Source organism: Callithrix jacchus, chromosome 1 (genome assembly GCF_049354715.1).
Source record: "Callithrix jacchus isolate 240 chromosome 1, calJac240_pri, whole genome shotgun sequence".
NCBI lineage: Eukaryota > Metazoa > Chordata > Mammalia > Primates > Cebidae > Callithrix > Callithrix jacchus.
The window spans coordinates 28,659,491-28,682,068 of NC_133502.1; the positions used below are offsets into that span (position 1 = coordinate 28,659,491).

The following is a 22,578-nucleotide window of genomic DNA, read 5'->3' on the forward strand; positions in this document are numbered from 1 at the left end:
AGGGTGTAGTGGTACATGCCTGTAGTCTCAGCTACTTGGGAGGCTGAGGCAGAAGAATCCCCTGAACCCAGGAGGCAGAGGTTGCAGTGAGCCAACATGCCATTGCACTCCAGCCTGGGCAACAGAGCAATATTCCATCTCAAAAAAAAAAAAAACCAAAAAAATTAGCCAGGTGTGGTGGCATGTGCCTGTAATCCCAGCTTCTCAGGAGGCTGAGGCAGGAGAATCACTTGAACCCGGGAGGCGGAGGTTGCAGTGAGCCGAGATTGTGCCACTGCACTCCATCCTGGGTGACAGAGTGAGACTTCACCTCAACTAAAAAAAGTATAAAAATTAGCCAGGTGTGGTGGTGAACACCAGTAATCCAGCTACTTAGGAGGCTGAGGCACAAGAATCGCTTGAACCTGGGAGGTGGAGGTTGCAGTGAGCCAAGATTGTGCCATTGCACTCCAGCCTGAGTGACAGAGAGAGACTGTCTCATAAATAAATAAATGGTTCACTACTTCAAAAGATATTTATCAGTATTTCAGGGGAACAAGAAGCCCATGAATATAATTTAGTGTTACCTTCTACAAGCCAGAAAACATTCTAGGACTCTCATGTATATTTTAGTATTTAATAGCCAGTCAGTCAATAAATAAGTAACTATCATGTTTATTGTTAAGCAACTATGATGGATTTAGTAAGTGAGGCATAGAAGACCTTCCGTGAGGTCTGAGTTACAGATGGTGCCACGTTAGGAATCACCCTTCTCAGCTTCCTGCTGAGAGCACCACTCTCATCTCCTGGACTAGTCTAGACATTTCTAAGTTTTCCTCTCCTCTCAACTTTAAGATAATCTGAACAACTGAATAGACGATAGTTAATTTTGCCACCTGACTGGCCGTGGAGTGACCAGACAATGTAATTTCTGAGGGTGTTTCTGGATGAGACTGGCAGTCGTACTGGTAGACTCAGGAAAGCAGACGTCCCTCCACGGTGTGGACAAGCAATGACCAATCTGTTGAGGGCTTGAATAGAACAAGAGGTAGAGGAAGGAAGAATTTACTCCTTCAAGGGACTTCTCGACCTCTATAATCAGAGGACCCAGTTCCTCACACTAAACCTCTATAAATATCAACATATCCCATTGGCCCTGTTTCTCTGGAGAACCCGGACCAACGCACGATACATGATAGCACACCGAGGTTTTTTTACAAAAGCAATGAGCCCATGCTGATATGGTGAGAGAGAAGAATGACACTATTCTATAGACCCTGGTGAACGAAATCACTGTCAGGAAGGTTAGTGGGGAGTTTTACAATGACGGGATCCGTCTCGGATTGCAAATAGGACAGTATGTGTCCTCTCATGTGATATGATACAAAGCACACGGTGCCAATCATGGGGTGCTCTGGCCAAGGCAAGCCTGGTCTCATCGAGTCTCCAGCACTAACTCCTACTTGGAGCAATGGTTTTCAACACATAGAATCACCTAGATAACTTTATTAAAAACAAAAACAGCAAGCCTGCCGCTGCTGTAGAGAATGATTTACCTGGTCTGAGTTGCAGTCTGTACACCACCAAACGTAATCCCCAATAGATAAGCCCATTTTTCTTCCAAAAGAAAAATGTTGCGCCCAGTAGGAACACACTCCAATATGATATTGGGTGTCAATAAGGAAACAGGGCTTTACCAAATGCCCACAAGATGTTCTACATAAAATACTGCTTTATGTCATCTGTGCCACAGACGACACAGAAACTCCATGGACAACCCCAGTCTGGGCCTTGCTTGCCCGCCTTTCTAAGGACTGAAACGGGAGCCGCCTGCAGTGCACGACGTCCGTGGGGCTTTGGGGACGCACAGGCCTGGACGGAGTCAAATCTCCACCACCTCACTTCTCCAAACCTCAGAGAGTCCTGGAGGAATCAAACACACAGGTGGGAGGTCCACACCACTACAGTGTACCTACACAGTCAGGGCTCCATAAATAAACAGGGATTACATATATCATAAAGAAACTTTAAAATTTCAAATAAAGAGTGACAATATTGGTTTTCTTCTTACTCAAATTCTACACTGCTCTTAGGAAAGTGATTACCCTGTAATCATCTGCAGACACCTGTGTGCACAGGTCTTTTACCTACTTGGAGTCGTGGGTTTGCAACGTGAGGATGTTTAAAAGACACCAACTCTGCACAAGATGCTCCATCTCTGGTGTCGATGGCTTCATACACCTGAAACGTTTGAAAGGGAAACCTAAGTAGAAAATGAAACATTCTGTTCTAACAGAACCTACAATACGTTGCATGCCTCACAGGGGAGAATTCATTTTCCCCTACTTTGAAAGAAGACAGAATAATCCAAATGTAACAGGTCACTACTCTCTACAGTGGGTAAACAATAGCTTCATTTTAAAATGGGATGTTCCTGGCTGGCTCAGGCCTGTAATCCCAGCATTTTGTGAGGCTGAGGGAGGACTGCTTGAGGTCAGGAGTTTGAGACCATCCTGAAAAACATGGCAAAACCAATCTCGTTAAAACTAACTAACAAAAACAGATGTTCTTGAAGCGAAAGAATAGGCCAAGCACGTAAGTCAGTGGTTCATCACGTAACTCTTCATAAAGGTGAATTACTCTAGTTTTACTGGATCACAGTACTATATGCTTGAAAATCCAATTATACAGTTTATGAAAAAGAAATCAGTTTAAAAACCACATATATCCAAAATCCAAAAAGCTTCCACCCAACCTAAACAGAAAAGGAAAATGGAAATAGCTGGGCACAGTGGCTCACGCTTGTAATCCCAGCACTTTGGGAGGCCAAGGCGGGCGGATCATGAGGTCAGGAGATCGAGACCACCCTGGCCAACATGGTGAAACCCCATCTCTATTAAAAATACAAAAAAAATTAGCTGGGTGTGGTGGGTCGCGCCTGTAGTCCCAGCTACTTGGGAGGCTGAGGCGGGCGAATCACTTGAACCGGGAGGCGGAGGCTGCAGTGAGCCGAGAGTGCACCACTGCACTCCAGCCAGCTTGGTGGCAAAGCAAATATCTGTCTCCAGAAAAAAAAAAAAGGGAAATGAAAATAGCTAAATAGACTGTCACATTCATACAATGGGATACTTGGCTACTGATAAAAAGAATAAAATAGATCTACATGTAATAACATGAGAAAATGTCCACAATATAACCGTGTAACTTGATTTGGGAGAAAAACGAACAGAAAAATTACGTACAACATGTAAGCAGAGGAAAGAACGAGGGCCCGTAGCACACCATGCCAGCTGAGTGCGGACCGTGGATGGGGCTGGGAGACCCGAGAGCCTTTCGCCCTATCTAGCTCCTGCCACGACAGACATTTTGTATTTAGAAAAGCAAATATGTTTTAAATCATATTTATAAAAAAAGACATAAAAATTCTAACTAAGCAAAAAGATAAGCACAAAGCTTCAGATACAGTGTAATTAAACTATGATAAAATTAAATATTTACATTTTATGCCCACACAAAACTGAGCAGGGATGTTACAACGATGTGCAAATGGAAAAAAGCACAAGCAGAGGGTCCTCCACACTGCGACCCATCAGTGAAAGGCAGAGGGTCCTCCACACTGCCACCCATCAGTGAAAGGCGGAGGGTCCTCCACACTGCCACCCATCAGTGAAAGGCGGAGGGTCCTCCACACTGCCACCCATCAGTGAAAGGCGGAGGGTCCTCCACACTGCCACCCATCAGTGAAAGGCGGAGGGTCCTCCACACTGCCACCCATCAGTGAAAGGCGGAGGGTCCTCCACACTGCCACCCATCAGTGAAAGGCAGAGGCCTCCACACTGCCACCCATCAGTGAAAGGCAGTGAGATCCCTCTAATACCTACCAGGGTACTTACAACTAGGAAGGCTGATGACATCAAGTGTTGCCAAGAACATGAAGCAACTAGAAGGCTCACACATTGGTGGTGGGGTAAATTGGGGTAAAATTTTTGTAGGAAATTGGTATTCTACTAAAGCAAGCAATTACCTACTCTCTGACAAGTAATCCTGTGCACAAGTGTCTATACCCCGAAGAAAGGGAGGCACATGCCAGCGGGACATCACACTGGAGTCCAACTCCTCGTACCCCAGGGTTCAACTCAGGGGATGACTGGGAGGCTGACACCGCCTTACTGAAGTCTACGTTATACGATAAGGAATCTCCCACTTGACTATTCCATCCAACTACATATGCATTGACATTTTGAAACAGTAATCACACTTCCAGGGACTTACGACTAGAAACAGGAGATACTTGTACTGGTTACACGCAATCATGAAACACTGGACACAGGAGGCTGGCTGAATATACCGTGAAACATCTACTTTAAGGCAGCCATGCAACCACTTTTTAAAAATGAGGAGGATCTCTATGAATTTACGCGGAATAATTTTTAGGAGATACAGTTGAGTGAAAAAAGCAAGTTGTAAAAGAGTATGTATAGGGTGCTGCCTCGTGTAAGAATGAAGGAAACAAGAAAAATATGTGTGTTTATGTCTATGCATGTGTCACATGCACATCCCAAAAGGAAATACAGGGTGGAGAAGGCAGAATCTCATGAAAATGCTCATCTTTCTAGAGAGTGGGTAGGATGAGTTGAGACAGAAGGGAAGTTTCTGAGCACACCTTTTTATATAACAGTTACTTACAACCCCATTCAGGAAATAAAATGGAAAGACAAACCTTAAAATTTAAGACAAAAGAAAATACAAACCTAAATGGATATCAGAAAAAAGAATGTTAAGTAACCTTTGAAAACAGTACTTTGTGGGATCTGACTCTCCTTATTCTAAGGACGAAAAGACTACAAAAAAAAAAAAAAAAAACCGTGAATTTCAACATCACTGAGTAGATGTTGTTGGTGGCACTGGGGCCTAATCCTGAACTGCTTGTGAGTGCAGTGGGTAGGTCGGTGTCACCAGGACCACAGTCATAAGAACAGGGAACACAGACACAGACCAGGGGAAGTGAGAGTCCCGTGGGATTTGGATTGGAGGTGAGTAGGAACTTTCTCTTCAGCTGAAGCCATCTGAAGACCACCAGGCTGTGCTCACAGGTTTTATGCCTTCATAGGAAAATTACAGCCATTCAGAGACAGCCCTCTCCTGCCTGAGTCCATGCAAGATCACAGGTTGCGGCTCAAGGTCACATCATATCCCACCTCCTCACTAACATTTTCAAAGTCACAAATGGGTGCAAGATGACTTGGGCCCAAGTATTATGAAAACCCTGTCACGAAAACCAAGTTTCTCTTCATAGCCCTGTCCACAGGTTTAGGAATTTCATCTAAACAGTAGATAGATGGATACTAAGATCCTCAACTGTTTAGGGGAAGGAATTAGGTTTCCTCTTTAAAATGACCATGCTGGAGATCAATATTTTGCAATTTGAAACACTGCATTTGCTGATCATCATCAACAAGCTGAAGGTGGCCCAGAGAAGACCAACACTGGCACCCACCCATCCTCTGCAGGAGGCTTTCCAGTGTCCTGTGACCACACCCTACAAGAACGCACTGGTGCTCAGCTCCAAATGGGCCTCTTGCGGCTTCCTCCAGGTCACCTGACCACGGCAATGGAACAGCGCCTTCAAAGATGAGGGAGGCAACTGCCTTGGCCAGGCAGGCACACGGGGTCTTCCCTGCTTGCCCTCCCATCAGTAGCTGGCCCTGAGCTAGAAGGCAGAATTATGGATCCTGCCCAGGTCTTGGTCTGCAAGTCCTCCAAGAAAACGAGTATTAGTCAGTTTAGCCCCAGTGAGGACATGAAGTGGCTCTCTCTGTACCCTGTGGGCAAGCCCAGCCACGGGAGCCCCAACAGACTCCAAGCATGCTCAACTAAGGTGTGTCTGGCTACAAAGTGGTTCTGGAGCCTGCTGACCAAGCCGTGAGGTTCACAATAAAGAGTCCCCCACATGCACCCCTGCCTGTGGTTGGAAGCACACCGGGTCCTGCACTGTGCTAACACTCCCACACCCAGGGCCTGGCACAGCCCCAGGAGCCTGAGGAGAGGCCTTGCTCTGGTTAACATCAGGACTCTGGTCATGGGTCACACTTGAGCATGACGTTCTGACGTCGCCAAGGGCTCCAGAGCTCTCTGCAAAGGAAACCTATGGGTGACTGAGGGCTGAGTCCCAGACTGGAGCAAGCACTGTGGAATGGAAGCATACTTCAATGACTAAACGCACTGGGGTCACAGTGCTCACGAAGGGATCAAACCCTGGAGTCTAGACACCGGGTCCCTCCAAGGAGAGGTGGAGACCCCTGCTGGGGGCACTCACTGGTCACCCTCCTTTGCCTGTGACCCCCCCCAGAGTGGTCCCCACACACATGCAGGGTGATGTCACCACAGCCACATCCTCAGCTCACGCCGCCACATCCACCTGGGCTGCACCCAGTGTCCCAGGTGTGACCTGACCGGAGGAGGGCTCAGTGCCACAGGGCCTTGAACCCAAGGAGAGCCCCAGCTTGCTTGGCAGGCATGAATGTGTACCAAGAGTGGTCCTATCAAAGCCCCGGCCTCAATGACTAAATGGTGAGAAGGCTGGGGGTGTGAAGAGGAAAAGCAGGGATGGCAACAGGCAGTACCAGCAACCCCTAAAGTTGCGACTGGTGCCACAACGGACACAGGACCCCCAGCAGCCCAGCCACCTGGCCAACTGTTAACATGTCATGCTGCAGAGACTTCAGCTCTCAATGGGACCACACAGCCACATTCCAAGTGAGCACCTTCTGAGAGGCACCCTCAGGCCTGGTTCACGAGGGGATGCTCCCTGCTTCTGGTCCCAGGGAGACTTTCTTGTGGCTGCTGCATGCCTCTCACGCCCTCCAGGGTGGTCCACAGAGAACGCGTAACTTCTAAAAATGCAAAATTATTGGCCGATGCTGCGGCTCATGCCTGTAATCTCAGCACTTTGGGAGGCCGAGGAGGATGGATCACAAGCTCAGGAGTTCGAGACCAGCCTGGCCAATATGGTGAAACCGGGTCTCTACTAAAAACACAAAAAAAATTAGCCGGACGTGGTGGCGCATGCATTGTGCTCGGAGAGAGAAGGTTAACGGCAGCGAAGACCCGGAGTGCGAGCCCGGCCTGCGGCACTGCCACAGCCTCGGGCTTGCCCCTCCATCGCCTGCTGGACGTCCCTCCGACACAGCACCGCCCACACCAAGGCCCGCAGGCCCTTCAGAGCCCCTGGGAGCGCGGCCACACCTGCCAGCAAGAGAGGGCAGCGACCTGGGGCCCCGCGTCTACTTCCACTGCGACGACTCCGCGATCCACGGACACCGCCCACGGCGGCCCTACAGGGGAGACCCAGGGCTGCCTTCCCGAGCCCCTGCCGCCGCTGTTCGGCTCGCGGGAACCTGGACGAGGAAGGAGTGGCGGGGCGGGGAAGGAAGAGGCCTGAGGGTGCAAGGCAACAGGAGACACGCGGAGCACGCCGAGGGCCAACCACGCCTCCGCGCACCGCCCGGCCGGGACCCACCTGCTGCAGGTACTGATTGATGGTAATGTGCGCCATGGGAGCGCCGCCGAACGGGGAGCGCCACCACCGACGCCCCAGGCGGGCCAGCTGGCGTCACTTCCGGCACTCGGTCCGTTTAGGTCCCGGCGCCCCCGGCCTCGCCGCCTGCGCGCAGGTGGTTCCGGAGGAAGAACCCGGGGGCCGGCTCGGCGACGCGCTCGGGCTGAGGGGGCCCCGGGTCTTTCTGCCGGGCCCCCGTCCTCTCAGCTGGGACGCCAACGGCTCTGATTGTGTGTTTGAGCCCGCCCCGGCTGAGGGGTTAGGGGTCCAGTGGCAAGGACAGCCCCACGGCGAAACTGCTTTTCACTGCGCTGACCCCTCGACTGCCTCTTGTGAAAACGAGGCCGCAGAGGACGCTCAGCGCGCGTCTGGGTCAGGGCCTAGGGGCGCGCGCGCCCGAGCGGGGGGGGCAGGGGAGGGACATGGCGCGCGCTCCCAAGGCCTCTTAAAGTGCCTCCGCCGCGCGCTCCCGAGCCCTCAGGAGTCGGGGGACGTCTCGGCGCGTGCCCCCCGAGCTCTCGAGGTGGTCCCGAGTCCCGCATGGGGGTGCCAAGCCCTCAGAAGGGGGGCCCCGGCGCGCGCGCCCCGAGCCAGGACGGGGTTCCGGAGCCCTGAGTGGTGGGGCTCCCAATCTTGGGGTGGGGGGGGGTCCCGGCGCGCGCCCCCGAGCCAGGAGCGGGGCCCTGATCCCTCATGAAGGGGTCCTGGCGCTTGTCCCCGAGCCCTCAGGGGTCCCAGTCCCTCAGGAGGGGTGGTTCCGGGCGCGCGCCTCCGAGCCAGGAGGGGGTGTCCGAAGCCCTTAGGAGGGGAGCCGGCCGCTCAGGAGGGGTTCCCGGCGCGCGCCCCTAAACCCTCAGGAGAAGCCGGGCGCGGCAGCGGTTGGGCTCGGGCACGCGGGCCGGGCGGGGCGGGGCGCTCGAGGAGGCCGGGGCGGAGGCCGCGCGGACCGGGGCGGGCGGCGGCGGCTGCGGCTCTCGGGGCGGGGCGCGGCGGTTCCGGCCCAGCCATGGCGGACGAGGCCCCGCGGAAGGGCAGCTTCTCTGCGCTCGTGGGCCGCACCAACGGCCTCACCAAGCCCGCAGCCCTGGCCGCAGCGCCCGCCAAGCCGGGGGGTGCGGGCGGCTCCAAGAAGCTGGTCATCAAGAACTTCCGAGGTGGGTGCGGCGGCCGGGCCGAGGGCCGGGCGACTCTGGCAGGGACCCCGCGAGATGCCGCCCGCCCCGGGAGGGGGAGGCACCGAGATCCGTGCGAGCCCCGCTAGCGCGGAGGCCGGGGCGCTGGCCGGGCCGGGCCGGGGGTTGGCGACGCAGGGCCCCTGGGACGCGCCCTGAGCCGCCCGCTCTCCCTTCGCCCCGCAGACAGACCCCGGCTGCCCGACAACTACACGCAGGACACGTGGCGGAAGCTGCACGAGGCGGTGCGGGCCGTGCAGAGCAGCACCTCCATCAGGTACAACCTCGAGGAGCTCTACCAGGTGAGGCGGCGGCCGGGGCTGGGGGCGCCGGTCCTGCCCCGCGTGACGCAGACGCGGCCAGGCGGCCGCTCCGGAGCGTAGCAGGCTCTCGCCCGGGAGCCGGAAAGGCAGGGCGTTTGCCTCCTCCGCAGGCCGGGAGCCCCAGAGGCAACAAGTGGTCTTGTTTATTGCCGTGGTGGAATTTTTGTTTTCAGGCTTAAGCTGTTTAGAACGATATTTAAAGTTATCCCATTACAGAAGAGGAGGAGGTGTGTTTCTAGGAGCCACGTGACTCATATTTTGCAAGTATGCAGCAAATTATTTCTCTCGTTACATGTAAAACTGGTTACTGTGTCACTTCCCAGTGTGGGTTTTTTTTTCTCTACTGTGTTTTGTGATTAATGTTGCCTTTAAGATAGTCAGATTTTGTAGCATTTAATGCAAAGTGATGGTGTTCTGTTTCTAAAGTAGCAGAAAATGGCCAAAAGTACATTTTGCTGCTTGGAGATTTCATTTACAAGCGTACTTTTTTTCTGGCATCTTCTTTTTGTAAGACAACGTTCATTAAGTAGTCTAATATCTACATTTTAGGGCACAGTGTGTCATACAATTATTCCTATTAACAGGCTTGCATTTAAAAAATCTTTTTCTGGATATGCAAGTGACTGCATTGTAAAAATTACAAAAAAGAAAACTTAAATCACCTATAATCCTACCACCCAAAGAAAACTACTGTTAGGCAGTTTGGTGTACACACATCCATTCTTTGTCCTAAGTGGATTATGTTTTCTTACCAGCTTTTTTGAGGTATAATCTACATATAATGTGTACTGCAAGAAGTTTTAACAGATAAATACAGTTGTGTAACCGGCCCCTCTTGGTAGAATGGTAGAATATTTCTACCACCCCCAAAATTGCCATGACCAGATTTGCAGTGAGTCCTCTCCTCTGACTTCCAGCCCTTGGCAATCCCCAAGGGACAAAATACAGTGACATGTTTTGTCGTTTCTAGAACCTTATCTAAATGTCGTTTCTAGAACCTCATCGTCTTTTTTATCAGGCTTCTTTCACTTAGGACAGTGCTTTTGAGATTCATGCACACACAGTGTGATTGTGGTTTATTACCGAGTACAATGGGTGTACCACAATTGTTTTATCTGTTCACCAGTTAATGGACATTTGGGTGTCCATGTTTTGGGTTTTGTTTTGTTTTGTTTTGAGACAGTTTCCCTCTTGTTGCCCAGGCTCGAGTGCAGTGGCGTGATCTCGCTCACTGCAACCTCTGCTCAGGTTCAAGCAATTCTCCTGCCTCAGCCTCCCGAAGAGCTGCGATTACAGGCACCTGCCACCACATCCCGCTAATTTTTTGTATTTTTAGTAGAGACAGGGTTTTGCCATGTTGGGCAGGCTGGTCTCAAACTCCCGACTTCAGGTCCGCCTGCCTTGGCTTCCCAAAGTGCTGGGATTACAGGCATGAGCTACCGTGCCCAGCCTTGGGTTGTTTTAAATAAAGCTGCTGTGAGCATTTGTGAATAAGCCTTTGTTTGGAAATATATTCTCATTCCTCTCAGGTGAGTTCTGCTTACTTCTATACTAGAGGTAGGTTCTCAGGGTCCTGTGGAAAATGTATGTTTGTCTTTGTAGGAAGTCCTTGTTTTTCAAAGTGGCTGCCCCTTCTGTGTTTCTCCCAGCCGTGTATGGGAGTTCCAGTTCCAGGCTGCCGCCAGCCTGTGGTCTTCTCAGTTTGTAATTTTAGCTGTGCTGGTAGGTGTGTGGTGGTTTTAGTTTGCATTTCCCTCCGATGCTAAGCATCCTTGTACTTGCCGTTCTTTATCTTCTTTGACGAAGTTTCTATTTAAATATTTTGCTCATTTTTATTGGGTTGGTTTTCTTGAGTACATGAGTGTATTATGTATTCTAGATACAAGTCCGATGGCAGATTTTCACCTTGCAAATACTTTCTCTCTAGTCTTGAACTTGTCTTTAGATTCTCTTAACTGTGTCCTTGGAAGAGCAATAGTTTTAAGTTTTGAAGTCACATGAATCAGTTTGTTCTTCTATAGATTGTGCTTTCAGTATCTAAGAAATCTTGCTTAATCTAAGGTTACAAAGTTTTCTCTTATATTTTCTTCCGGACATTGTAGGGTTTTAGGTTTTACATTTAGTTCTCTGATCTATGTAGGGTGAATTTTTGTATATATTGTGAAATATAAATCTAGGGTCAGGGCCAGGCCTGGTGGCTCACACCTGTAATCCTAGCACTTTGGGAGGCCAAGGCGGGTGGATCACCTGAGGTCAGGAGTTCAAGAGTAGCCTGGCCAACATGGTGAAACCCTGTGTCTACTAAAAATAGAAAAAAATAGCCAGGCGTGGTGGCAGGTACTTGTAATCCCAGCTACTTTGGAGGCTCAGGCTGGAGAATCACTTGAACCCTGCAGTTGGAGATTGCATTGAACCGAAATTATGCCACTGCACTCCAGCCTGAGCAACAGAATGAGACTGCATCTCAAAAAAAAAAAAAAAAGAAAAAAACTCCAGAATCAGTGTTTTTCCTGTCAATGTGGAGCTGTTCGGCCTCTTTTCCCCTACTGATCTGCCTTTGCTCCTTTGTCAAAAATCATGTAGCAGTAGGTGGAGTGACTTGGGAAATCAAGTGTGCTGGCCCTCCACCTTCACACTTTTGCACAGGTTTTTGGCTATTCTTGGTCCCTTGTGTTTCCATATAAATTTTAGAATCAGCCAATTTCTACAAAAAAACTGTGCTAAGATTTTGATTGATAGTATATAGAATCTATAGATTAATGTGGGAGAGTTAATTTCTTAACAATATTGAGAGGCTGGGCACAATGGCTCATCCCAGCATTTTCAAAGGCCAAGGTGACCTGATCACTTGAGCCCGGGAGTTGGAGACCAGCCTGGGCAACATGGTGAAACCCCATCGCTACAAAAAATTTAAAAATTAGCCCAGTGGGGTGATGCACACCTATTCCAGCTACTCACTCAGGGCCCCCACATCACAGCCTGGAAGCTCTCCATGCAGGAAGCTGAGCAGTTGGGGCCTGTTTGCCTCTCATTCTTCTGAGAGTCACTGTCTTTCTAGCCCAGTACCCAGTGCTTCAAAAACTGTTGCTCTGTATATTTTGTCTGATTTTTTGGTTATTTCAGGCAGAAAGTTAATATAGTTCTTTTACTTTGTCTTGACCAGAAACAAGAGTCCCACCTGAACGCTCATAGGTCTTTGGTTTAATAAAATGTGCTATCTTACAGCTAAGACTTCTTCCTACTGTTTTCCTGGAGATTTGGCTGTCCGTCATCTGCTGCCTCATTGTTTTTACTTAAAATGGTGGAAGTACTTTGCAACACCTTGTATGTAGTGATAGGTCTCACAAAACAATCACTGTAGATGTTACGAACAGTGTTTGCAGGTGCCTTGGGGGTCTGTCGCGAAACCCTGAGAACTAGGAATGCTAACCCCAAAATGACAGTCACTGGTTCCTCCTGGAATGAAACATTGCAAATTCTAAGGGCATCTCTGGAGGTGCCGCCCCACCAGGGGACTTGTGGAATCAATTGACTCACTCACCTGTGAGCACGTGCAGCTGGTCATCTCTCCACACACAGGTGGGCTTCTGACCTGTCACAGAGTCTGAAGCATGGGCTACCTCAGATGTACTGGAAGCAAGTAGGGTAGAAATGGTAAGAAAAGTAAATGTGAAATTACTGATCTCTAATCAAGCAGGCAGTACATTTGACTTGGTGTTTCAAAATAAATTCTAAGTTTTTGTATAGGTGGTGTGGTGTATACTTTGCTAAAGAATCTTATGTGAAAGTACCAATTCTCACCCACCCAAGTTTGCAAGGTTTGGTTTAGTGTTTGGTTTTCGTTTTGCTCAGTCTCACTCTAAACACCTCAGGAGGCCTGTTGATTACACTGTGTGGGCCTCAGCTGGCCTGTTGTTTCTGTTTGGTACTTTTCTTTTCTTTTTGTCATTTTCCTTCTGTAATGGGTAGAGGAGAATGTTGTGAAGGCATACATCTTTTCCCTTGAACGGCCTGAATTTAGGTCTGTAATAACTAACTCCCTGAAGAAAGTGGATCTTCTGTGTCTTGTGTCTATGTTTTAGTCCTGCTTGTAGCTGAATGAGCAACAGAAAACTGAAGACTGCATTTCTAAAAAGGCTGTGTATTGATTTAGGTCTGGGCTGTTTGTTTTTTTGCATAAAAACAAATCTCTCAGGCCTTTAAAAAAAGAGAGAGGAGTGGCCTCCTCAGGTTGTCGAGGCTGCTTGGGAACTCTGAGACTCAAGCAGTCCTCCTGCCTTGGCCTCCCAGAGTGCTGGGATTGCAGGCATGAGCCACTGCACCCAGCTGACATACAAGTTCTGAGGAAAGCCAGGCCGTCTTTGTTGAGTCACACAGTAGTCGTCTCTGTGACATCTGGATACTGGGTGATAATGGTCAGTGAAGGGGAGTGGTTAGTCCTTTGTATGCGGCGGCATTCTTCCCTCATGCCAAGCTACAGACCCAGTGTAGGAATGGAGCCTCCACAGCTACACAGGCCTTATCCCATGTGGCTGTGGAGGTCTCTGTGACTATGGGGTTGCATACCATGTGGCAGTGGAGGTCATCCCCACAGCCCCGTGGACGTCTTTGTTCTGTCTTCCACACCTGAGAGCAGGGATTGCCCTTGTCGGCAGAGAGCATTTTGTTTAAGTAGCAGTGAGTTCGCTCCAGGCATGACACTATAAATAGATGTGCATATTGAGCTAATACAATCATTTGATGAACCTGTTGGTTAGGAAGTAGCTGTGATGTGAGGAGACACAGTGTTGGGTGAAGATAGACACAAATTCTCACTTGGCTGTTTATACAAGGAAAGCATCTTGATACTAAGAGCAGTAGAATGCAAATGGTGCTTCTCCACCTCCGATCATTGGATTACATTCCTTTTCTCTGGGTTGAATCTTTAAAATTCTGATGGCCTGAGGGCACCAACATGAAGCACACAGTACCATCTGATTAGTTGCTTTATACCTCCAGAGAGGTGTTGCTAAATCTCATTGAGTCTCAAAAATTTATTTCGGGGAGGGGTGACTCCTATGTTGTGCTGCTTCTATAAGAGCACAAAAAAGTCTTCCAGCATTCCAGCCAGCAAGGAGTTGGCAGGACGGAGAGAAACAAAGGCTGTCGCCTTTCCAGTGATGAGTGCCTGTAACATGAAGCTGGCAGTCCTGACTCAGCACCTACAGCAAACCCGGGTTACCCAGGACTTGCTACTTATTTTGAGAGATTCCTAAATTCTTAATTTTAAAAGCAAGATAAATTACATTATGACTCATATAAATAGTAAATATGTACCAAATAGGACACATAGTAGGAAGAGTGGGTTATAAAATATTCAGCAATGATATGCCACACCAGGAAAAGATGGTTTTATGGATATTGGTTCTTAGTTTAGGAATTAAAACATCCAGAAAATGGTCCTCCGTTACTGTTTATGAAGGATATACACCACTAAGCTTATCTTGATTTTTGCTGAAGAAAATACATTTTCTTCAGCAAAAGATGATACAAAAGATGACAGATCTTTGACCAAATTATAAAGACTTGGAATCCAAAGGGATGGAATTAAAGAGTTTGAGAAAGGAATTAAAAGAAATACAGAATGTGGGTAGGAATTCCTTATGTCTACAGTAAGACAAAATGTAGGGGGAAAGTTTGTATTTCTTTGTTATGTGGATATTAAGCTTGTTAGAAAACAGGATTATAATTATTCCACATTCTCTTTTGATCTTTGTAAATATGCATGTATTTTATGTGGTAGTAATTACTGTATTTATTTAACTTTGGTTAATACAGTATGTAGCAGCTCTCCTATAATACTGGAATTATTAATACTTGTAAGTATTAGTAAAATGAATAGCTTTATAACTTTAATCTACCTTTTTTCCTGGGGGACTATTGTATTCAAATCACACTCAGATTATTTATCTAAAGTGTTTTTATTCTGTATATCCCCATGTTTTTTTGAACCCCATATTGGTTCAAAACTTGCTAGTAGAAAAACCACATTTCTGTTTATAGTATTTCATATTTGAATTGAATGAGATTAAGGTTTTGTACATGAGATTTGAAAGGAAATTTTATTAGAACTGGTGAGAATGTGCAAGTACTGTTTCTTTGAGGTGAGTAGAAATATTGTAAGAAAAATTTTTCTGCCTCAAAAAATGGTTTCGGCTGGGCACAGTGGCTCACACCTATAATCAACACTTTGGGAGGTTAAGGAGGGCGGATCACCTGAGGTCAAGAGTTGGAGACCAGGCCAGCCAACAGGGTGAAACCCTATCTCTACTAAAAACACAAAAATTAGTGGGGCGTGGTGGTACATGCCTGTAATCCCAGCTACTCAAGAGGCTGAGGCAGGAGAATTGCTTGAATCTGGGAGGCAGAGGTTGCAGTGAATGGAGATTGTGCCATTGCTCTCCAGCCTGGGTGACAGAGCAAGACTCCATCTCAAAAAAGAAAAAAAATGGTTTCTTCTTGTATTGGGGATATTCACAGAAAAAAAAATGTTTCTTAATTAAGACAAAACTGAAGTGAATTACACATCTATCTAGCCTGCAGAAAAGTAAATAGGAAACAATACAGTCTGGCCCGAGTCATCCAGAACAAAGCTCAGTGTGGACGGAATGACTGCCCTGGGGAGGTGAAGGGAACTGGGGCCCCATCTTGTTATTCTCCTTCCTGGTGAGAAGATGGTCGCTGAGGGAAGAGATATTCTTGGTTCTCTAGCCCTGATTTCACTTTGTAATCATCAAGGTGAACTTAAACACATACATGCTCCGGTGACCCCACCTCAGGCTCAGGAATCAGAGCACCCAGAAACAGGCATGTGAGGATCAAACCTGTTCGGAAGTTTCCATATGCTCAGAAGTGGTGCAGGCCAACTAGCCGCCTGGGGCCTGAGGTGCCATGTGCCACATTAACTGTTGTTACCCCCATGCCAGCTCTGACCAGACTTAGCCATAATAAATAATGTATTTGTAGATTCTGTAAGTACTGGGGCGGGTGGCGTGCCTTTTTGTTATGATTACAGCTATGTAAACAGTCGGGTTTTTTAAAGAACCAATCTGTTCATACTGAGGAATTTATGTGCTCCTTTTGTTTGCAGGCTGTGGAAAATCTTTGTTCGCACAAAGTCTCCCCCATGCTCTACAAGCAGCTGCGTCAGGCCTGTGAAGACCACGTCCAGGCACAGATCCTTCCGTTTAGAGAATATCCTTTTTTTGGTTCATAAAGTTTCTGTTCATTATCTAAGTCTTTTAAAACTGAACATTACGATAAATAACTAATGTGTATCCTTAAGATTATAACAAAAGCTTTAAAGTGCTCTTTTATTTCATGACTCAGTATGGTAAGTTTTTAAGCAAAATTTGCCATTTAAAGTATTTTGTTGATCTGAATTAAAGGGAAACCACGTCTACTTATTGGATATGATTGAAGTATTTAGGAAAAGTTCTGAAAAATGTCTTAAAGTTTGAGTATCCTTTATTCTAATAAATACCATCTGCATTAGCCTTCTGTGACATGTCACAAATTCCCACTACTTGGTGACATGTGGAGACAGCCTCTTATCAGCTCATGGTTGTGTCTCTTAGAAGGCTGGGCAGGACTCAGTGGATTCTGTGCTCAGTCTCATGGGCAGAGTCAAGGTGTCAACCAGGCTGGGGCCTCACCCGAGGTGAGGTCCTTCGCTAGCACGGGCAGGCAGTTGGCAGAAGCCAGTTCCTGTGGCTGTGGGACTGAGGGCCCTGCTTTCCTTCCTGTGTTACGTGTGGTCACGTGCAGCTCCTTGCCTCTATTCTCACAGCACAACTCTTTTGCTTCTAGTCCTGCAGGAGAATCTGCCACTCTGGCCTGCTTAGATAGGGCCTTATATGATGTAAACTGTAACTGAGTCAATGAATGATGACCCTGTGTATCCACAGCCTCATTCACAGTTGCATGCGAGGCATCATCCATGTAGGGACAGGGCAGGGGCATCTCGGGATTCTGCTGCCGCACCAGCTGTGACTCAGTTGTCTACAGAGGGGTCTCTGGGCTCCTTGGCATCCTATAGAAAATCCTTTAATCTGGACTCAGTCTCATTTCCCAGCCTCCTCCCATTACTATAGCTATCCATGTGTTTCATTGGGTAGGAATTAGAAAGTAGAGTTTATAGTTGCAGAAAGTCTACTTGTGATTGGAGTTGTCTAGGCTTCCGTTTCTTTATATGTAAAATTAGGTAGTTGGTATTTGCTTCTAGTTCAAGGAAACTTCTGCTCCCCCATCTCCTTGATCTTGGGAAACTAAACCATCTGAGTTCCTTGGAAGGACCCTTGGGGAAGCTGCAGCAGCTGGTGTTGCTGGGGTTGAAGCACATGGCAGGGAAGCTGAAATGCAAGGTGAGAGGGCTCTGTTTAGGCAGTCTCCACAGCGCTCCCCACAGATGGTGAGTGAAGTCAGCGTCAGTTCTTTTGTGCTGGCTTCTGTAAATACACCTCTGCAGTGTTTTCCAGCAAAGCCTTTTCCTAAAGATCACGAGTTTGTTCAAGAGATCAGTGACCACACACAACCTTCTGGAACCTGGCCAAAGTGCATCTTATCTCAGGAGGCACCTGTGAGGGTGCACAGAAGCAGGCCCCGCCCCAGGGCCACAGCTCAGCAGTGCGCTTCCAGGAACCCATGTTTCGTATGTTTCGATCCAAAAAGTGGCCTGACTCCTAGGCTTGGGGGAAGTCTTTAGCAGATGCCCAAGCCTTCTCCAAAGACTTAGGCATTGGTGAGTCAGTAGGTGATAATTGTTCCTATTCTAGTTGCTGTCTCAATTTACTTGAAAACTGCCATTTGATTACCTGAACAAATTATCCTTCTGCCAGTTACTGCTACCCTGTGGGTTGTCATCAGTTCACTCACTGCACAAGCGCTTGCTTTCTGCCTATGGCACTGGCACCACAAAATGGAAGTGACCACCATGCCTGATATCTACCCTCCAAGAAGTTACAGGCCTCTGGGAGAGGCAGGAGAATTAACTATGTTTTCCTGGTGCAATGGCAAAACCATGATTACAAAAATTATTTATTTCATTAAAGGCAAAAGAAGAAAACACCACCATACCAAATGGCCTTATTAGTCATGAGACATCTTGAGTTGAGAACTGTTGAGTCAGGCCAGCAGTGGTGGCGTGTGAGGCAGCTGGGGCAGAGCCTCCAGGAGAAGACGCCCTTGAAGGGTGGGGAGGGTCCGCCCACCTGTAGATGTGGCACCGATGCAGAGCGTGGAGGGTGCCTTGGAAATCCTCAGCAGCACAACTAGCACTCCAGAGAGCTGGCGGCCCTTTGGCTGTGATGCTGAGGTGCAGATTGGATTAGAATCTTTGTGGATAGTGTCAAGGAGTTGGGCTCCAGTCTCAATATCCCAGCATTCTCACAGGTTTTGAAGCAAGAAACCAGAATTAGATTGTTCATGGAGGTCACTCTGGCAGAATGATAAGATAAGTTTACATAGAGACCAGTACACCACAGCCTTTCATTGGGTAGGCACATGTTTTTAAGTATCGGTCATGTGCTGAGTATAATACCAGGCCCTGGGAAAATAAATTTGAGTAGAATGGGATTCTGGCCCTTTGGAGCTTAGAGCCAAATGGGATGGCAGAAGCATCAAGATAAGCATTGACAAGTGCTGTGATAAGGGTTTTCAAAGGTTCAGAAAAGCTCCTGGGCCCTGAAGAAAGAGTAGCCAGCTCACCTGCGTAAGGGAGTGTTGCAGGGATGGACGACGTCTGAGCCACGTCCTAAAGGGTGGATGAGGAGGTGGCACAGGCCAGTGGCACAATCGCTGGCTCTGAGGAAGCATACTGGGCACAAGAGCCAGGTGCACTGCTGGACGTGGGAGAGTTGACCGCTGACAGGATCCCTAAAGGGGAAAACGAGAGGAAGGCGGATGCCGAATTATGGAGGGCCTTTGTTGAACCAAGAAGCCAAGGTTTTATCTGAAGATGGAGATTCATCTGAGGTGTTCAGGCACAGAGTGTCTGGGTTATGTTTGTAAGAAGTTGGTGTGCCTGTGTGTGTGCCTTGTGGTGTGAGGGGTCAGTTGACTGACTGGGCAGCAAAACCATGGAGTTGGAATGGCAGCATCCTGCCAGCAAACCTCTTATGGTTTAGAGGGAAGGGATCCGACTGGTGTGGAAGGATGAACCAGACAAGGTTTGAGGCAGGGAGGGTCTGTCTTGGTCACATTGATTTGAAGGAGGTGAGGAGGCACTGGGGTAGAGGTGCTTGATGTGCATTTGGGGCTGTAGACACAGATCCAGTGGTCACAGACACAGATGAAATTGGCCAGGAAAAATGAGCAGAGTGGCCAGATGTAGTGGCTCATGCCTCGAATCTCAGCACTGCATTTTGGGAGGCCAAGGTGGAAGGATCACTTGAGCCCTGGAGTTCAAGACCAGCCTAGGCAATAAATAGCCAGGTGTGGTGGTGCATGCCTGTGGTTCCAGCTACTCTGGAGGCTGAGGTTGGAGGATTGCTTGAGCCCAGGAGGTTGACGCTGCAGTGAGCTGAGATTGTGCCACTGCACTCCAGCCTGGGCAACAGGGAAAGACCCTCATCCCTAAAAAGAAAAAAGTGAGTAGAGCCGTCAGAGGAGGTGGCCAAGGGCTGGTGTCAGGGAGGCGAGAGGAAAACCTGGAGAGTCATCTTGTGGGAATCGAGGGGCAAGTTTAATATGGCAACTGGCTTAGTGGCTGGTAAGTAGAGTCTGAAGGTGCGATGAGACCAGAGAGTGTAGGTTACCATGATGAAGGCTTTCTGCTGCATGCGTACATTAACCTAGCGAACATGGATGTTTATGTCCAACTCCACACTGTGCACTGGGGACCAGGGACAGGAATGAGTGGCATGGGTCCTGCCCTCAAAGAGAGTTGTGACCCAACCCAGCCTCATATGGCGAAGTGTTCCTGTGATGGCAGATGCTCAGATCCCCACGTAGCAGGGCATATCCAAGGTCTGCATATTCGGATTTCTTTTGCCTCTGGGATATTCCAGTACTTTAATGTAACTACTTTCTAAGATTTCAGTAATGTTCTATGCTGGTTATATTTTGATCGTATGCTGATGTCAGATTACAGATGAAACCCATCAGATGCGCAGGCAGAAAAAGGGGCTTTTGTGGAATTGAGTCCTTCACTCGCATCTTGGTCCACCACGTCCATTTTCTTGTCTCAGGTGTTTGATAAATTCTGCCCTTAGTTGTCCCTTTCAAAATAGGTACCTGTTCTTGGTGACGTCGCTCCCCAAAATAAGAGCCATTCATACCCACACGCTTGCACACTCGCTGAGCCACAGGCAGCTGCTGCACATCCCAGATCACATGGTGCGGGACCACTTGCCACCCAGCCAGGCTGCATGGGCACTGGGAGCTTTTTGAAAATGTCAAGCCAGCTGTCCTCAGAATCTAACCTGTAGGTAACAATAGATGAAACTCACATTTTTCCTTCCCCTGGTTCACCTTGACAGCATTGCAGCTCTGGTCAGCTACACAATGCCAGGCAGTGGTGGACACCACAAGAGCAGCGTGGTCAGTGGAAGGGAAGGGCATGGGAGTGAGCAGGGGAGCCTTGGCTGTTGGGGAAGTCGCGAAGCTCCAGTTTCCTCTGTGAGCATGCCTGTATGATCCGCACTGATGACAGCAGGCTTTGTTTTTCCTTAGAAAGACCTTGTGCCTGTTCTCACAGGCACAGATGTGACCAGATACCGTGTTCGGAGCGCTTGCTGGCAGTAGGCCGAGCTCTGCACATTCACAAATTGCTTTCTATCTCACAATACCCTGAGCTGTAGTTACCTTTGTTGACCCTATTTTCTAGATGAAGAAACGAAAGCTTCTACCTACCCTGTTAGTGCTCAGCCAGATCAGAGGGGACAGAACAGCACCCCTGCCTTCATGGGCTATGCAGATGAATGAGGGTCGGCGTAGGCCTGTCCTCTTTCAGCCTGTCTGTGGATAGAGGCAGCCGATGAGTCATTCCTCCCTGGAATTGGCAGAAGCAGGATAACCAGGCGTAGAAAATATTTGTATCCCTCTTGTGCCCCGAAAGAAGCACTGTCTTTTTTACTTTCTTTTTAATTATAGATACGATGGGTAGGTTTTTTCAATGGTGTAAGCATTTCTGCTATTGGATTTTGTTTTCTGTTTGAAGACCTGCCTGATTCATCCCAGTATGCTGTATCAATCTTTTAACTAAGATTGGCCCTTCTCTGAAACCTATTTCAAGAATATGCTGTTGACAGACTCTCACTGTGTCTATATGTCTCACATCCTGGAATTGCACATCATGGCTATTTGTTACAGCCTAGAATTTGGAATTGATTCTGATGTTGAGAAGACCGCAGCTTACTTAGTAAATGCCACACTGTGATTTTAGCTTACCATTTTGTACTTTTTTCTGTGGGAAATAGCAAAAAGTTACTGAGGATCTATATTGATTTTACAGAGCTATTTTAGAGAAAGTCTTTCTCGTTTAGTGAACATTTTACGTTGGACCTTTCCATCGTAACAAGATACTGCCCCAGGTGGAACTCTGATCTTCACAACACCTGAGCTGCCCAATGGTGTCAGATTGACTGGCATCAGTTTAACCCCATTAAGTTTAAAGGATCTGTGTAGCCTCAACCTGAAACAAAGCTCCGCCTTCGGCTGGTGTGGTCTCCCTGCCAGCAGAGACTTGCTGGCGGGTCCAAGCGGCAGCTCTTGTTCAGCTCCTGGAGTCAGAGCTGCAGGATGGCTGTTGGGTTCCTTGAAGCCTGTCCAATGTACCTGTGATGGATTTTTTGTTGTTGTTTTTTTCCAGACTGTTTCTGTAGCTTCCTAATATAATGAGCCATTATAATTTTGCACAATTTAAAAAGAGTTCTTCCAGAGGAACCTGTTAACCATTCAACCATTAGGTCTTTGCTATAACTGTCTGCTTTTAATTTTCTGGCCGTGCTTCCTGAGAATTCAGCAAAGCCTCAAGAGAAAATAGAGTCAGCTGTCTTAGCCAGGCTTGTAGCTGTGGTCATAGCACTTCTTGGTGTGATGAGGATGCACACCCCCTGAGAGCCCCTCAGCTGTCCGCAGCACCCTTTATTCCTCCTCAGGCTCTGTCTGGCACCCAACCCTCCCTGCTGCTCTTTCCTTGCCAGGCCACTCTTTGCCACCCTGAGACTCCAGCCCCTGTCTGATTTGTGCATCCTACTTGACTGATGGCGTTTTCCTCCTTTCTGTGTGCTGAGGATGTTGTCACCACCTTATGTCGGCTCTGAGTATGTAGTGTCTTGCGCACAGCAGAAACAGACCTAGAGAAGTCCCTTGGCTTGGCCAGTATTGTGTTGCTGACAGGCGGTTGATCAAGAAGAGTTAAACTGAGAAGTTCACGTTGTGTCCACTTTGACCAGCCATTTTGCTCATCTGTACAAAGGGAACAATGCCTGCACCACAAGGTTGGGGAGGTTCAGTGAGAGTGGACGTGAAGAGTGTTTTGTAAACCATAAAACAGATTGTAGCCATT

At 48.2% G+C, this 22,578-nt stretch overlaps 2 protein-coding genes across 11 annotated transcripts in view; one reads left to right on the forward strand and one right to left on the reverse strand.

Annotated features, from left to right (window-relative positions):
• PCID2 (PCI domain containing 2) overlaps positions 1–7,590 on the reverse strand; it is a 28,485-nt gene extending 20,895 nt beyond the window's left edge. For 2 of the 3 annotated variants that reach the window (XM_002742547.6, XM_078335842.1), the window contains exons 1-2: positions 7,499–7,590; positions 2,131–2,220 (exon numbers count right to left, since the gene is read on the reverse strand). In XM_002742547.6, the coding sequence (XP_002742593.1) occupies positions 2,131–2,220; positions 7,499–7,534 (126 nt within the window). In that variant the 5' untranslated portion in view covers positions 7,535–7,590. Of the gene's footprint in view, positions 1–875; positions 1,011–2,130; positions 2,221–7,498 lie in introns of all 3 variants that reach the window. The other variant, XM_078335738.1, reaches the window with a different exon arrangement.
• The window catches only part of CUL4A (cullin 4A), a 57,944-nt gene continuing 42,565 nt past the window's right edge, over positions 7,200–22,578 (forward strand). For 2 of the 8 annotated variants that reach the window (XR_013521372.1, XM_035294657.3), the window contains exons 1-3: positions 7,200–7,507; positions 8,896–9,011; positions 16,162–16,265. Coding sequence is in view for 7 of the 8 variants with exons in the window: in XM_035294657.3 (XP_035150548.1) it covers positions 16,198–16,265 (68 nt within the window). In the remaining variant the exon portion in view is untranslated. Of the gene's footprint in view, positions 7,508–7,644; positions 7,910–8,008; positions 8,156–8,528; positions 8,692–8,895; positions 9,012–9,205; positions 9,297–16,161; positions 16,266–22,578 lie in introns of those variants that run through there. The other 6 variants (XM_078335282.1, XM_078335201.1, XM_035294658.3 and 3 more) reach the window with 6 other exon arrangements.